We start from the raw sequence: 17,302 nt of genomic DNA on the forward strand, positions 1-17,302 counted from the left end.
GTAATTAATTCAGAAGAAAGAAGAAAGCAAAGTCTAATGTGGCCCAATTTAATATTACTTTGTGCAAATTTTACTTTGTTCAAAAATGCACCGAACAAGGCCATCCAGATAATGCAAAGAGACAACTTTGAAATCCATATGTCCTTTGTTTCTAAGGGGATCTGCTCACATCTGTAGGTATCTCCAGTACATCCAGCTTCTTTTATGAGTAAGTTATAACACCTGTTCTGCACTTGTCAGAAATCGATCTTTTTGTGTGGCAGCACCTGCACTTTGGAAGAGAATAGCTATGGGTAGGAGAGGCTTGAAAGCTATCTCTGGTGAAAGAGGCTTTTGGGTCTCTGACAGTTTGCTTACCTGGCGGTAAGCCCCATTACATTCAGTGGGATTTCCTTCTGTGTAAACATGATTTGGATCATCAAAATAACCCCCAACATAATCTCTGCCAAGAGACTACAAATTCTCAGCCTAGAATTTAGTGTTACTTTTATTTAAAGTATGCTAACTGGCACATTTTGTTACTGTGTTTTCTCACATGCTGGCCTGGGCTTCTTTGGAGAAAATAATAACAATAAATTGGGCACTGCTTGTTAATGAGAAGACCTTAAACTTGCATGGGACACTGATCCCCTGGAAATCTTATTCTAAATAATAATAATAATAATAATAATAATAATAATAATAATAATAATAATAATATTTTTTATTTATTACTTATACCCCGCTCACTTGGCTTCCGGCAGGATATTAAAAACACAATAAAACATTAAAAACTTCCCTAAACAGGGCTGCCTTCAGATGTCTTCTGAAAGTCAGATAGTTGTTTATTTCCTTGACATCTGATGGGAGGGTGTTCGACAGGGCAGGCACCACTACCGAAAAGGCCCTCTGCCTGGTTCTTTAGTTTATGAGATCTCAGCAGGCAGTGTACGCATGCTGCAAACATATTTCTGCATGCACAAGGGCTAGAAGCTTGCAATACTCAACAAGCTGAATTCTCCACTGCCCCCAACATTCTGCAGGATTTTGTACTGCTGGGGTATTGCAGCACACAGAATGCAGTTTCTCTCTCAAAAGTGGTGCCTATTGTTCTACCACATTAGTATTCCTTCACTGGATCTAGGGCCATCTTTCCTAGCTCTTACAAGCAACACATAACGAAGAGAAAATTAAGACTGCTGAATAGTACTGCATGGTAACTAGTTCTGAGAGACAAGATGCATCTTGTTTGCCTTTCAAATGCCAATAACTTAGAACATTCTTTTCCATTAGCCTTCGGCTGTAATCCTATTGATGCCTGCAATCCAATGCATACATAAATGTTTGAGACGAAGTCTCATTGACCCAGTTTGACTTCTGAGTCACGAGCATAGGATTGCACTGTTTTATTTCATGTCTATAAGTGAACACCATTGATTGATGACAGCGCATTTCCTAAATGGAGCCCAGTGCAATTGACTGAATGAACAACCAGCTGAACACTGCAACACATTTATTTGACTGGAATGGAATGCAGAGGGTTTGGCAGCAAAATTCTAGCTTTTAGATAATAAATAAGGAAAAGTGAATTGCATTTTTAGCAACAGGAGTTGTTGCAAACTAAGCACATTCTGGTTTATTATTAGTGTGAAGTGTTGCTTGGGAATTCTAAGAAAGCAAAAAACAAACAAACAAAAAACCAGTTCAGGTTTGAAAGGTTGTCTGCTATCTTGATTCAAAATGCCATTCAACTGTATCTAAACATAGATAAATCTCCTTGATCTCAGGAAGCATTATGCAAAATTTGGCTATGATATCTTGAGGTGACCAAATTCTTAGACAACAAGCAACTCCAAAATATAGTAATTAGTTATTAGTAAGAGATGAATGGAGGCTAGACTTATGCTGGTTCCAAATCTGTCTGTCAAATTCTGGTTGCTCTTTCTACCTGTTCTCAAATGAAATTTCAGTGTTGAAAGCTGCAGAGCTGAGTGGATGTTGGCCAATGTTAGCTACCCTTTCATTTTGCAGTGAGTTTATGCCTGATTCACAACGGAAGTAACCAGAGGTGTGGTTGCTTGCAAAGTAAGAATCTGGGAAACTGTTTGAAACCACTCCCCCATATACATAGTTGGAGCAATCCTGTTGCACTTTATTATTTTTTAATGAAGCCCTACTTTAGTTTGGTGAGAACAGAATGCTGAATTTAAAGGCCCTTTGGCCTGATGCAATAAGGCTCTTATTAAGCCTAGATATTATGGAGAACAATTCAAGAGTGGCCTCTATGTTTGCTTGCTTTATATATGCTGAGAGATGTTCTCTTATGAGAAAAGTACAGTTAATCCCCTTCGTGTTGTCTAAACGGCTGCATCCAGGAACAAGTTGCACCCAGTGGGTTTTTTTCTAGAATAAGAGGTGCTGGAGATCACTGTGAAATTGGTGCTGGAGCTGAGCTCCAGATGAAAAAAAAAAAGCCCTGGTTGAACCTTGTGCGAACTTGGCCACACAGGCCCAGTTGTAGCAGCACCATTTCTGATTCCCACACCTGCAAGAAGGACCTCGTATTGAGCACATCTGCCTGGGGAAAGGGCCATTATGCAGTAGCACCCACTATTCCTGCAGAAAGCCCCAGGTTCGAATCTTGTCATTTTCTGGTAGGGCACGACGTGACCCTGGCTGAAGCCCTTGAGTGCCCTCGCCAGCCAGGGTCGGTGGTACTAATCTTGATGGATCAATGGACTTGAATGCGGATAAAGCGCATTTCCCCGAACAGTGAGCTCTTTTTACAGGTAGGTAGCCGTGTTGGTCTGGATCGAAGTAAAATAAAAAAATTCCTTCAGTAGCACCTTAAAGACCAACTAAGTTTTTATTTTGGTATGAGCTTTCGTGTGCATGCACACTTCTTCAGATACTTCTTCAGTGAGCTCTTTGTGCTGCTTCTTCCCAACCCCTCAGTCTCGTCTGAAGCCCGTGGCGTGGCTCGGCCAGCTCAGCCTCAGTTCCTCTCCACCTCCGGGTGCCACAGAGGGAAGGCGCCTCGGGCTGCGATCCAAGGGACCTGTTAAACGGGACGCAGTTTCCAGTGCAGACGCGCCGGGTGAGGAGCGCGTGGGTTGCACGTGGGACTTGAACTCAGCGCTCCCAGATGTCCATCCTTAGCCAACGTGGGAAACTTGGGAGGCGAAGGGAGCAGCCTCCAGCGAGGGAAGCGGGTTCAGGGCACTTAAAATTCCGTTTAGGACAGTTTTTAATGTTTGATCGTGCTTTTAATATTCTGTTGGGAGCCGCCCAGAGTGGCTGGGGAAACCCAGCCAGATAGGCGGGGTATAAATAAAAAAATTATTATTATTATAAATAAGAAGGGAATGCCTCTTAGGTGCCTCGCTCATGGCGTGCCAGTCTCACTGCCTGCCACGGGACTCCTGCGCCGCAAATGGTGGTGAAAAGGACAAAATGAGAGCCCGTTTGGAATTCGCTAGGTTTCTCAACAGAGTAAAAGACAGAATGCAACCAAAGCAAAGTGAAGCAAAGCGGCAGAGAGACGCCTGATCCTTTATTTTGGACACAGAACTGCGCAACAGGATAGGGCTTTTATTAGAGCCGACTGCAAATACCACGCAAGGCATTGCATTTGTTCATGATGCAGCACCGTACAAAAGCAAAGCTCCCGCTCTTCCCCTGGCAGCCAGCCTGGCTGGGAAGGAGGCGGCGGTGGCCCGAGCCTGAGAGTTAAAGCAACCATGGCAACCCCGCATCCAATAGCAAAGCCTTCCTCGACCACGTGACGCGCACTTCGAGGCCGCGCTGCTGCGGAGCGGGCTCCTTCGCTTCCTTTTGACCTTTCACCCCAAGATGGCGGCGCCCGTCGGTCCGCTGAAGTTTTGGAAGCCGGGTAAGGGCTGAACCTCTTGGGGAAGGGCGGTGGGGTGGGGGTGGGAGTGCAAGATGCTGAGGGGGGCGTCGGGGAAAGCCTTGGCGGAAGCGCCTCTTCGCGCGGCTGAAGGGCTCGAGGGGATGGTGGGCGGGGTCCGGGATGCTGCGAGGCGCGTTCCTTGCGGAGGACGGAGAGGAGAAAAAGCCTGTTTCTCTTTCCCCTGGCTCTGCAAAGGATGCATTGTCTGGGGGTGGGTGGGGTGGATAACCATCTCCCCATCCCCACCCCAGGCCGTGTATTCGTGGTACAAACCCAAATAAAAACACTGCAGGCGTGTGTGGTTCCTTGGACTTAACGGTCCTTCCTCGGGAACGTGGCGGCTTGAGAGGGGGTACTCTGCACTTGCTCGAGAGCACCTTCTCCCGCGCCATCCTTACGCTTTGGTGCTGGTTTGAAAACGGGTGCTCGAATGAGCTGTGCTGTAAACGGAGCTTATAGCGCTGCTCCCAGCCTCCAGGTGGGAGTGCTTTTTTCTAGGGGAACGCATGCCCCTAAACATTTTGTGAAACTAAGTTTGGCCTCATTGAGGGGCATTATTTCAATATGAGTAAGAAAATGAGAGTACCCTAAACATTCCCCCCCCCATTGTATCGTATATAAGGCAAAAACATTCATCTTCTCCCTAGCTAATTAAATAATCTTTGGCCTTTTAACCGTGGGGGGGGGGGTATTGTGTTTATTACTATGTAGTTATTTTTGTGTATAGATGAAGCATGGTATAGAAATTTAATATAAATGAATGAATGAATAAAGCATACTGAGCCTAGACTCAGCTTGATAGGCAAAGAACCTCGTTCTGGGTTCCCATTCCGAACCAGGCTCATTGGGAACTCTGTTCTGCTTAGTGGAATTTACCTTGGGGTAAATGCACATATGGCAAGACTGCAATTCTTCTTATATTTAATTGTCATACTTCTACCCTGCCACTTGGAAGAAAGCTATATTAAAAACCATGAGACTTTTTCAGTTTGAACCTAGCAGTGATCGGATTTGCATCTTTTCTGGCTGCAGTTTATCAAACGAAAGAATACTTGTTTCAACAGATGTTATCTTAGTGCTAACGCAATGGTTCAAACAAATGGGAGAAGTTTAAACCATATATGTAATTTGTTGCACAGAGCTGTAATAATAATATGGAATGTTTCTATATTGATCTCTGCACATTATTAAAAGGGCAACATTTGAAAACAAGGGAGGACATAAGTGAACTACTGTATTAGGAAAAGCTTGTGTGTGACTGAAAAAGCAAGAAGGTCAACATTTTCATCTGGTGAAATTAGATCCTGTCCTCATTGGTTCATGGCTTATGAAACAATACAAACTTAGCAGTAAAGGGTTTCTGCAGTGCTAAGCAATCTGCATGCTACCTCTTTGATATATGCATGATGCTCTTGAGATGATTGTCCTGGCGTGAAGGATAATTAGCAGACAGTGTTTCACTGCGTGGATGAAATTTTATAGGCCTATTAATATTTATTTAAATTAGAGTATTGCTCACTTTGTGGTCTGGAGTTAACCTGCCCAAAAATTCAAGAACAGTGTTTGTAGTGATAGTTTCTTTCAGTGTATATTCCTTTGTGCCTAGTCAGAAGTTATTACACGTATTTGTTTGCACTGTTTCTATAATAAAGAAAGTGCTGCACAGGAGTGTAAGTAATTGGGAGAGTTATGCTTCCACTTTGGTAGAACAAATATAAATAATCTTTAGGCTGCAATCCTATACACACTTACACGGAGGTAAGGCCAATTGAACACATTTAAATTTACTGCTGAGTAAACATGCATATCATTGCACTGTTATTGTTATGTAAATGTTTGTTTTGGGTATATGTGAAATTGTTGAAGCCAACTCATTGCAATCCTATTTATACTCACCCGAGAGGGAGCTCAATTGAACTTAGTGGGTCTCTTTTCTGAATCAACATGCAGAGGATCAGTGGTGGACTTTGGACTCTCAAATTTCAGTGGCACCCTCTGTGGTGCTAAAATTTGATGCCCTCACTCGCGCTCCGTTCTACATTGTTGTGGCGCCGCACCCTAAAACTGCCTCTGATAGGATTGATCTTCGAGCTAGGCTAGGAAACTTAATCAGGCAACTACTGTCCTATGACTGTCGTAAATCAACATTCAGCTTCGTTGGATGTCCCCAAAGTCTTGTATTATGGAAGAGGGAGAAAACCTTCACCAGACCTTGCCTAATTTTATCATGACCTTTACTCACCTTCTGTCTAACCTAAAAAAAAAATTTCTTCATCCGGGAGTTGCTCCAGCACTTCTCCTCCCCTCTTTTCAGCACCCTTTTCTGTTTAATACCTTTTTTGGGGCATAGCAACCGGAAATGTGAATAATATTTTTAGGGCAGTCAACCATATATCTGTATGAAAGCATTATGATACTACCAGATTTATTTTCAGTTCCTTTCCTAAAGATCCCTAGCATGAGAATTGGATGTTTATTCCTGTTCTGTTTTCTGTTCTCTAACCTGTTGCTGATTCATAAAGAGGATTTCTTGCCTCATATTACGTGATTGCAAATTTATTCAGGAGTCAACTGGTGAGGGACTTCATCAAAGGTTTTTTAAAAAGTTCAAGTACACAATGTTTTTTTCCCAGATTCCCCCTATCTATATGCTCATTGACACACTCAAAAAGGTTAGTCAGATGCTAGTCAGTCTTGCTCCAGGAAAACCTGCTCTTCTATATGCTTGGTAATTTTATCTACACATACTGATTGGCATTGAGGAAATTACTGCTTCTTTTTGAAACTGGGCTCTTTTGAGCATACTACCCCCATGGATGGTAAATTTAATCTGAAACTATATTTGTTTAATATTATAATGCCATTTATTTACCACAGACAATATTGCAAATTAAACCTTCCAACTCTTATGACCTTGACTGCCATAGAAACTATAATTTGATTGGATTTTAGGTTCTACCAATTCTTTTGTTAGCTACTGACAAGAACATTGCATTTGCAGAAGTGATGTACATGATTCCTGCCATATATATTTATGATACATCTTTGGACATTGTGTTGCTTCTATTGATCACCAGCATGAGCCAAGTTTTAACAAAGATTGTGCTTGAACTCTCAGATATTTTTAATTGGAATTGACGAGAAACAGGCCGGGAAGTAATGGCTCTTATTGCCTCTGCAGGAATAATTTGGAAGTGACCAATTACTTCATTATTGCCTGAATTCATTTTTTGTTTACCTGTAGAATATGGTGGCAGATGTATAATGAATGTGAAACATTAGCTATCAATTATGAGTTGCATTCAATTAAGCCCTCCTCAGAGACCCATTGAAATTGATAAAACCAAAAGTAGTCACGTTTATTAACTTCAATGGGTCTATTAGCAGGACAAGTATTGAATTCTGCACTATGCCTGTATTGTCCCCATGCTGATACCTTTCCCAGGTAAGATCTAGTTTGTTTGAGGAGTGCTGGTTTCTTTGGGACCATTTAGTGCTGCACAGTTGAGTCAACAATAAGCTGTGGCAATGATTTGTCCTTGAATAAGAAATCACCCAGAGATGATCTTCAGCTTGTCCAAAACATCACGAAGAACAGCCAATTGAAGCATATTGGCTACCAAATGTGTTGGGATGCTGATGCATAGTGAGGAAAGTCTCATGCTTGTCATTATGGCGATGCAGTTCTGAACTACTTTTGACAAATGGACTAAATCTTTGAAGTTTCCTAGAACTAAAAGTCATCATCACATCTGAGCTTAATGAAGTAGCAGGTTGGGCTGTAAACTAACAAACTACTGAGAAGCCTGTAAATGATAAACAGTGCTACTCTACAAAATAACAACTTGACCACCATGACATATATAACCAGACATATGTATGTAACCAGACATACATGTTTATGCTAACAGAAAACACACTGTTAAGTTTTACTCAGCGAAGACCCATTGAAATTAATTGATGTAATTTAGTCATGTTCATTAATTCAGTAGGAGTATTGTGAATAAACCTAGTCAAATGCCACCCCATGCATATGGACAAATATGTCATGCTACTGGAGCGCTGCTCATACCATCCTGGAAATGTATCCTGACTGGGTGTAAGTCAGCCTGGCATAATTAGAGGTTTTCATTTATTGTGTTCTGCAACCATATGGCATAGCTCCTACAAACTGAAGGGCATCTCAATGAACCTGCGTAGGGAGAACTGCAAATTATGCATATCCATAATGATGGGGGTGTAGTTGTTTTCTCCTTGGAACATCAGTTCCATGATTCAGCACTTAAAGCTGTCAGCAGCTCTTTAGTAATCTGCAGCAAATCCACAAGGATTAATGATATGGTTTTGAAAGGTAAATTTATTTCTGACTAAATGTTTGTTTATAGTTTGTTTATAGTTGTTGCGCGGACATTATTAAATGAGCCTTCGAAAAGATAAAACATCTTTGAAACATGCATCCTATGTGTGATAAGTCCCTGAGAGCCAGTGTGGTGTAGTGGTTAAGAGCGGTAGACTCGTAATCTGGGGAACCGGGTTCGTGTCTCTGCTCCTCCACATGCAGCTGCTGGGTGACCTTGGGCTAGTCACACTTCTCTGAAGTCTCTCAGCCCCACCTACCTCACAGGGTGTCTGTTGTGGGGGAGGAAGGGAAAGGAAAATGTTAGCCGCTTTGAGACTCCTTCGGGTAGTGATAAAGCGGGATATCAAATCCAAACTCCTCCTCCTCCTCCTCCTCCTCCTCCTCCTCCTCCTCCTTCTTGAGTTGAGCAGGCTCTGTCATCCTCGGCACACTTCTTATGGAGCTAAGCCATACTGTATTCAGTGAAATTATTTCTTAATGAGCATACATAGAATTGCTGCCTTCAGGTCCCTATTCAATAAATGTATTTAGGATTGTGGCCTTGCAGTTGGCTTCTGTGCATGCCTACTCAGAAGTAATCATTAGTGACTTCAATAGGGCTTACTCATAAATAAATAGGCAATCCTGCTGTTCTAAATGGTGTCTCGCTTCTTTTTAATGTGGATATTTCTTCCCTTTTCTCGCCAGTTTCTCATTTTCAATTTTAAGTTTGCCTGATAAGAAAGTTGTAGGAAAAGCCTTCTCAGAATGCACCCAAATTCAAATAACTAAAACCTTTTGGTTTAACATGTCCTGTTTAAGAGCTTTCCATGTTCATTCAATCTCCAAAATGTCAGGAAATTACAGCTGTTAAGGGCCTTAACTGACACGTTACTTGGCAATATTTATATGGTGTGATATCCTTTCCTGTGGATTGTTCCAGCTTCATAACTACATTGGAGCTGGATGGCTGTCTGCGGCAGACTCCCAGACCTAAGTTCCAGATTTTTCTGTTCACTGTAGTAGACACTTGGATCCTTTGCAACGGAAGTTATGATTCCACATTACAAGGAGCCAGCTGACAGCCAATAGCATCCACATAGAGTGACAGTCTTGGAAGGCTCTATTTAACTCTGAAAAACCTGTTGACATAAAAATGGGGACAAGGTTTTATAGGCCTTGCATCGCCCACACAGACACAACACACAGGTTATGTATAGATACTCAGTCCTCCCCATGGAAGATCAGTTGGGCAGTGGGGAAAAGTGGGCGGGACTTCCTGGGGCTTGGTGTGCTGTACTGAGACTGGCTAAGGGCCATATGCAAGCTATGTCTAGTGTCTAGTGGTTTAAACAAACAAATCTTGAATATCTTAGCATTCATACTGGTTTGTAATTCTCCCTTTCATGATAGCCTTGGATGCTACAAAAGCTACAGAGGTTGATTCTGATAAACTTATCTGTCCACTTTCTTTGCATTTGTCTAAAAGTCTTGTCATCCTATTAATAGTGACATTTATTTATTTGGTCATACAGGGACAGAAGGACCTGGTGTCAGCCTTTCAGAGGAGAGACAGAGCGCTGGTGAAAGCTCTAGTGTTTCAGTGATCTATAATCCGTATGTTTCCCTTTCTATTGAACAACAGAGGCAAAAACTACCAGTTTTTAAGGTATCAATTGCTTTAAGTACTTTGCATTGAATTATTGTGCACTTTATCTTCTGGGTATTTTACCACTTCTTCTGCATTTGCTTTGCAGTATGAAAAGTGATAGTGCATTTGCAACATAGAGAGTGCATTTCTCTGACAAAATAATTTTTTAGAACATTCAATTATTTTGTACAGTAACTTTGAGTGGATGAAAATGCCCACGTCTCACTATCAGTTTAGGCACGTTGGATTCAGCGGGCTTTAAGGAGTTTGTGCTAGGTTGTAATCTATGCTGTTTTCGATCAAACACTTCTCTCGGTGTTTTGAAATTGTTTTCTTCAGCCATTCTAAATCACATTTGAATATCTGTTTTTCTTTCAGCTTAGAAATCACATCCTTTATCTGGTAGAAAATTATCAGACATTGGTGATTGTTGGAGAAACAGGATGTGGGAAAAGCACTCAGATTCCTCAAGTGAGTATGAAATAATTCATTTTTCTTCATCTGTGGGAATTTATACTCTTACCCTTCAACCCAGTACAGAGGGTAGTTTGCAAGTACAATAAAAGCAGAAGAATATATAAGAGCAGCATAAATGCAAACAACAGAGTCCAACATTGTATAAATGGACTTCTGCTCTAACAATTGGACTTTACCTTTCTTCCTCCTGCATGCAGTCCACATTTTCTCTGGAGGGTCCCCTAGCACTAAAGCAGATTTTGAGGGCACTTAGAAGGCTGCAGAGGAGAGATGAAAAAGTTGGAAGTCCTGTTGCATGAGCATCTTAGCATGGACAGCGTTGGCTGCAATACAGCATCTACAAAATGGATCAAATTAAACAAGTTATGAGATAATATGACGTCTTCATTAGGTGCCTGAAAAGTCTCTCTGAGGAAGGCATTCCAAAACTGGGGCACCACCACTGACCGCTCCTCCCCTCCTTTAAACCCCTCACAATTCCCCAGATAGTAGGAGAACTTGTGAAACTTTTATGAGAATCATAGTGTACAACAGGAACATGTAGAGACAGGTGATCCTTCAGGTACCCTGGCCCCAGGCTGTGAACTTAGGAGAGGCAGGAAGGTTCCTTGTGCTAACAGGAATTGTTGCACCGGCTTCCGCTAGTGCAACTATTTAACTTAGAATATAACTTAGAATTTTTATACCATCTATGCTAATAACTTTGTTTCCCCATTACAGTATCTAACAGAAGCTGGCTGGACTGCCGAAGGGAGAGTGGTGGGAGTAACACAACCTCGAAGAGTTGCTTGTGTTTCAGTGAGTGCCTTCAGTTCAAACTATTTGTCTACGTATTATTCTTTTGGGGAATGATAACATGTTCTAACCTTTGGTATAGCACCGTTTATATCAACTTTTGACACAACCCAGTGCATAGCTGAGCATTCCTGAATCTCATTAAAATCCATGTGGTAATGGGACCTTAACTGGGCTCCGTAACTGATTGTCTTCTGACACAGAGTCTGACAGATGCTGACTTTCTCAAGGCCCTAGGTTTTCGGTGAAAATATTTGCAATAGGGTGTTAGCCCAGTTTCCCCTCCTTCCTAATGATGTGTGTAGTAAGAACAAAGTAATTTGTTTCTTTCCCCATTGCAATTGAGCATGAATTTTGGTGAAGAATTCCTTCTTGTTTTGACTGAAACATTGAGCAAGTATTGGTGAAAGCTTTCTCAGGGTTTGCTGTTCTACTTCCAGTTTTTTGTCGATGGGTTTAAACTGCCACATCCTGCGGGTCTCTCAGTAGAAGTCATTTGCTGGAATAATATCATGGTCAAGCAAAAGATTTTGCTTTGAGGAGTCTGCAGTGCACAGTAGTTTAAAACCCATCAGCTTAAAAGTAGGAAGTTAAGGAGGTGAGAACAGCTTTGTACAGGATCCAAAGAAGCATGTAACCATTAAAACATGGTTCATATCTTTTTTTATTACTAGGGCTTGAAGTAGGGTGCAGTAAATACTTAACATTTTTGCAGCCCTTGTTCATTTATTGTGTGATTGTTCTTTGCCAGAAGGGTAGTTGTCATTGTTATTTTACAAAATATTGAACTTGCAGTTATGATGTGTAGGGCTTAAAAAAAATAAAAATCCACTATATTGTATTACAGGCATTCTGTTTAGAGAGACTTTCTGCCTCTTCTAAAATGTGCTCCAGGCTGTGTATTTACACATAATTTGGATTTGCATTGTTATGCTTGTTTTTAGTTTGTTTCAAGGCTGCATAGCTTTACCATATGCCCCATTTTAATGAACAAATGTGAAACGTACTTGGATATTTAAGCCTTTGGCACAAAAGCCTTTCATGGATCCAGTTTGTGCTTTCATTTATAGCACTATAACTAATTGAAATTGATTTTTAGAGTGGGCTGCTTATTGCTGATAAGAACATTGTTAGAGAAAGCAGCCTTGAAGAAACATAAGCATGACATGGGGAGGAAGCCTAGTTCAGTTTTTTAGTGGCTGCAGAGGATTCAATTTTCAGCCTGCCATCTCCAGTTAAGGGAGTTCAGGTATGTTATGTTCTTCAGGGAGTTATGTTCTTTTCTCTGTAGGAAAGTTGTTGCCAAACAGAGCAGACAGTACTGGGCTAGTGGACAAGTGGTTTGGCTTTGTACAATGCAGTTTTTCTATCCATATGAAGTGTGAGGGGTTTTAAGCTTGTTAGTCTCCCTCTCTTCAGTAAGCTGGAAATATTGGGAGTGCAGGAGATGAAAATATGTTGCCTGAGAACATGGAGTCAAGAAGAAAGGGACAATGGGAAGATAATGTACACAGAAAAGGCTTCAGTACTTTTGTGCAACTTATGCTTTGGAAATAGCCAATAGACCTAAAAATAGGTCTGTAGAAGTGGTTATATTAGTCTAGTGTTCCAAAACAGGAAAGTTCTGCAGCACTAAAAATAGCCGTAATGTATTGTGGCATAAAATTTGGTGGGTAGACCCCACCCTTTTGGGTGCTAAAAACTGATGGTGTGTTTCAGACCCTTATCCTTGAGCAATGGCCTTCTGGGTTGAAAAACCTAGTTGTATATGTTCATGCATTTTAATGTTGAGACTTTTGAATTAGGAAAGTATGAAAACTGAGAGGGCGGAAAGCTAGCTGTTATTCCATATATCCAGGAATGTGATTCCACCTTCCTATTTCTAACCATTCATCATTCCTTTGTTTTAATGCACATAGGCTGACAGTATAGGTGGTTCCTGAGAGGAGATGTTTTATCTGTGACCATTTGAGAAGTCTTGCAATGCATGCAAGGCACTGAGGGATACTAGGGAAAGTGTTCCTACATCATGAAGCGCCGGGCTAACAACTAATACAATTGCAGGCCATTATATCCTGAGGCTACATCTGGCACAACTAGAATTCATCCAGAGTCAAGTGGCTGTTTGTAATTGAGGGAATACATGCATTATAAATAGCCTGCCTGCTGTATAAATGGATTCTTGCTACATTGATGTTCCAGTGTCAGCTTTCTGAGTTTGATGATGTTTATAAATAATAAAAAATATTATTTATTTATTTATTAATATTTATTAATATTATTGTTTGAGCAATCAAAACCTTGTGTCGAGTCACTAATATGAGTAGAGTTTTCAAATATAGGGGTTGTGCTAAACTGGTTCATTGTAGTCCCTGTAGAAGCACAGTAATTGCAGCTCCACTGATCCTAAAAGACCCGTGTTATACGAGGGATGCTTGTGCAGACGTTATATAATTGTCCAACAGGATTAGCTCAGTTTAGCCAAATTAGCTGAATTCAATTTCTAACTACAGACACAGGTCAATTATTATTAATTAGGCCTGATTCAAGAATTAAGTTTTGTTTGATGTCTACAGTTTTAAACCTTCTTCTTCTTCTTCTTCTTCTTCTTCTTCTTCTTCTTCTTCTTCTTCTTCTTCTTCTTCTTCTTCTTCTTCTTCTTCTTTTCTTCTTCTTCTTCTTCTTCTTCTTCTTCTTCTTCTTCTTCTTCTTAGATCGCAGGCCGGGTAGCTGACGAAAGGGGTGCCTTGCTGGGTCATGAAGTTGGGTACTGCATACGATTTGATGATTGTACTGATCCACAAGCTACAAGGATTAAGGTAACATCTTTGAACAAATGCCCGTGACCCCATAGGTGAAGAAATTTGTGTCACTTGCTTTATCTTCCTAATGCATTGAAATGTATACCCATTTTTCTTTATTCCATACATAGCACTATAGAAGGTGAAGTGCCAGTAGAGATTCAAAGGCTGAGAAAATGCAGTAGGCGCAAGAGAAACCTGCAAAAATGTACATGTTGCAGCACCTGTTCAGTATTCCAGACAGCTAGCTGTGCCCTTCTCCAGGAGACTCCATTTCACTCCCACCTAGCTTTCCATTGTTAGATTAAGTTGCTTGGCACTTCTACACAATTTGGAGTTCCTACAATCACGCTGGCACCTTCTTGTATGTGGATTCTGCTTTCCTGACTTCATAGGGATGCATTCTTGGCTCTGAACTTTGGAAATGCAGGGAATTGTGTATCCCTTGCCTGGAGTTTTGTGTTGCTGAAGTTGCTGAACAAGTCATCGATTGTTCTTGTATCTGTGTTTTAGTTCCTGACGGATGGAATGCTGGTGAGAGAAATGATGGCTGATCCATTGCTAACAAGATACAGGTTAGGCTAACAACCCTTTTAACTGCTGTGTATACATTAATGATGTAAGGCTCCCGCTCCCCCCCTGCTTTTCCTTTTGCTCACATTTGCTCAGCAGTGATCAACTTTTTCCCCATTTTGCTTATTGTTCTGTAATTTGCCATGGATACGTATGGAACTTAATAAAAAAATAAATTCTCAGCACCACCTTCTGTAATTGTGCATCAAATTAGGAGCAGCACCAATGAAGTACTGTGCCCTTGATCCCAGAGGAATACCACAATTTGTGGCGGATATCAGGGTTGAAGAACCTCCGTCTCAGGGGCTGAATGCAGCTGTCTAGGCTTCTGCGTCCAGTTCTTGGGCCTCTTCTCAGGCCACACACCCTTGCCCCAGGCTGGTCTCTGCTGTCTCCTGCTCTCTGCTGTCCTGCTGTTCTTGACTGCACAGATGTGTCATTGAGCTGTGTTAATGCCTTCTGCTTGTCTGTGTGGAAGATGGAGGGGTGTGTGTGTGTGTGTGTGTGTAGAAACCCATGACTTTTGTGTGATTGGAATGTAATGCGCTGAGTTGAGGAAAGAGTCGCATTTGTTGCTCCACCCACTTTTATTACCCAGTAGTCATACCCAGTTTTACCTCTGTCCCCACCTGTACTGATGTGTGGCCTCCCAAAGGTTGCTCATAAGGAAATGTGGCCCTTAAGCTGAAACTGGTTCCCTGTCCCTGGTATAAATGAACTTGCACACAAAATCTTCAGGCCTCACATTTTGTACTTTTACCATAAGGAGACATTGGCTTAAGAAAAACTATCCCTAGCGTTTCATTACCCATTCCATTCCCCCCCCCAGTCGTGTTTAATTTATGGTTATTGCAGCTCTGCTGGAGTTTTAAATTCAGCTGAGTCATAAATGTGTGACTTTCAAGATCAGCTTGCATACTACTTCCATAATTATTTGAATTGTGTCTATTATATAATGTATTACACTTGGTAAATTGGAATTTTTCAGGTGGACTTAATTTCAGCTTTCATTGATATCTTATAATTGGAACTCTTCTCTTTTCTCTTTGATTCAGTGTCATCATGTTGGATGAAGCCCATGAGAGGACCTTATATACAGATATTGCCATTGGCTTATTAAAAAAGGTTAGAGCTCCCTTTGTGCATCCTACCTCCATTCCTCCACAGTTATTTACTTTCTGAAATGAGCAAAAGGTTATAATGTTTCTGGAATTATAACCTGCTCAGAGCGTCTATTCAGTTGTCTGTGTTTGTGAGCTGATACTTGTTAATAGTTTACAGGGCTTTAAGAAAAACAGTGCTAGCATCATTTCATAAAACATTTTCCTAAGGTTTGTTTAGTATAGCATGGTGAGGATTATTTTAGGGGTGGCATATTACTTAAGATCATACACCTACATGATTTTCAAACATGGAAATATCTGGCTTGGTTTGCAGTGCATGAACTCTGAATAGGATAAGCCATTTTCTGAAAAATTGAGATACTTGATTTTGCTATTGTTTTTGCATGCATATGAGACCAGTGTCTTTCATGAATTGTACAAACATTTCTGGGAATCTGTAGTGATTAACCATAATTGAGCATTAAAAAACCCCTGCTGTGTCTCACAGGTTCAAAAGAAACGAGGAGACCTTCGCCTGATTGTTGCATCAGCTACACTGGATGCAGAGGTAGAACTAACATATTAGATTCAAATAATTTTCCCATTTTATTTCTGATAGAAAATGAAACAATTATCATCTTGTATTTCATTCTATAGAAGAGTAATGGGGAGCCTGTGCTCCCCCCCCCAGATGTTGACATCTCCCATCATCTTTTATCACTGGCTATACTGACTGGGACTGATGAGAGTTAGAGGCTAACAACATCTGGAGGTTCTCTTCAGTAGAGTATGAGACATGGTAGCCTAATCAACACATTCATGCAGAGGCAGACCAAACCCCACCAGAATAGAATTGAACAAAATCACTGTTAAGATTTTATGTTAGCTCCCATTAATTTAGCGGGTCTCTCTCCCTACCCCCATTCAGTTTGGGCAGGGGAACTGATTTCTTAACAATGGAAATTTTGGAGGTGGTGGAAGGGGGAAAGGGTTTGCAGCTTGAATTTTAATCTCACCCAGAGAACTTTCACAGCTGAAATGCTTGCCTTCCATTGAGGTGAACATTTATGAAGCCACTAAGATTTGTATTTCTAATCCAAGTAAAAGAAAATTTGGATTTTATTGCCTACACTTAATCTGCTGGTACTAATGTGCATAAAGTTTAAGCTTAATTGCTGTTAGTTTTGGGTTACGCTACATGCTATTTCCCTGAACTCTGCGAAATGAATCCTTTTTAGAAGGATTCTATTATCTAGAGCAGATAATACCCAACTTGTGAAATTGTGTGGTCAGTTTATTTTAAAAAGGATTAGATTTATTAATATTTATGAAATAGTGATTGTAGAAGTTGAATCTTTTGCATTCTTTCAGTTTGATCTGTTTTTTTCTGTTTTTGATTAAAAATAAAAAAGCTGCACCGTTTACATTGGTAACACAACTTCTGATGTCAGCCATATTGTCTCCAAAACATCTGATAATTAAGCAAATTAGGAAGAAATTACAAAACCAAGGATACCTAGACTGGTTGATACTTTGAAAAACATTTCAGCATTAGTTATGGGGAAATGTACTCGTTAATGTTATTAGGTTATATATTGAGGTATGTTTTGTAGCAGCATAACATATCAGAAGTTCACAGAGATGGATTAAATTATTGCTGGACCTCTATAT

At 40.8% G+C, this 17,302-nt stretch overlaps 1 protein-coding gene across 4 annotated transcripts in view; it reads left to right on the forward strand.

Moving 5' to 3' along the window:
- Window positions 1-3,760: 3,760 nt before the first annotated feature.
- The window catches only part of DHX35 (DEAH-box helicase 35), a 36,058-nt gene continuing 22,516 nt past the window's right edge, over window positions 3,761-17,302 (forward strand). For all 4 annotated transcript variants that reach the window (XM_060277270.2, XM_035123234.3, XM_060277269.2 and 1 more), the window contains exons 1-8: window positions 3,761-3,871; window positions 9,767-9,900; window positions 10,261-10,353; window positions 11,080-11,157; window positions 13,869-13,973; window positions 14,469-14,530; window positions 15,584-15,653; window positions 16,140-16,199. In XM_060277270.2, coding sequence (XP_060133253.1) covers window positions 3,832-3,871; window positions 9,767-9,900; window positions 10,261-10,353; window positions 11,080-11,157; window positions 13,869-13,973; window positions 14,469-14,530; window positions 15,584-15,653; window positions 16,140-16,199 — 642 coding nt within the window. In that variant the 5' untranslated portion in view covers window positions 3,761-3,831. The remainder of the gene's footprint in view (window positions 3,872-9,766; window positions 9,901-10,260; window positions 10,354-11,079; window positions 11,158-13,868; window positions 13,974-14,468; window positions 14,531-15,583; window positions 15,654-16,139; window positions 16,200-17,302) is intronic.

Source organism: Zootoca vivipara, chromosome 7 (assembly GCF_965207765.1).
Source record: "Zootoca vivipara chromosome 7, rZooViv2.hap1.1, whole genome shotgun sequence".
NCBI classification, from domain to species: domain Eukaryota; kingdom Metazoa; phylum Chordata; class Lepidosauria; order Squamata; family Lacertidae; genus Zootoca; species Zootoca vivipara.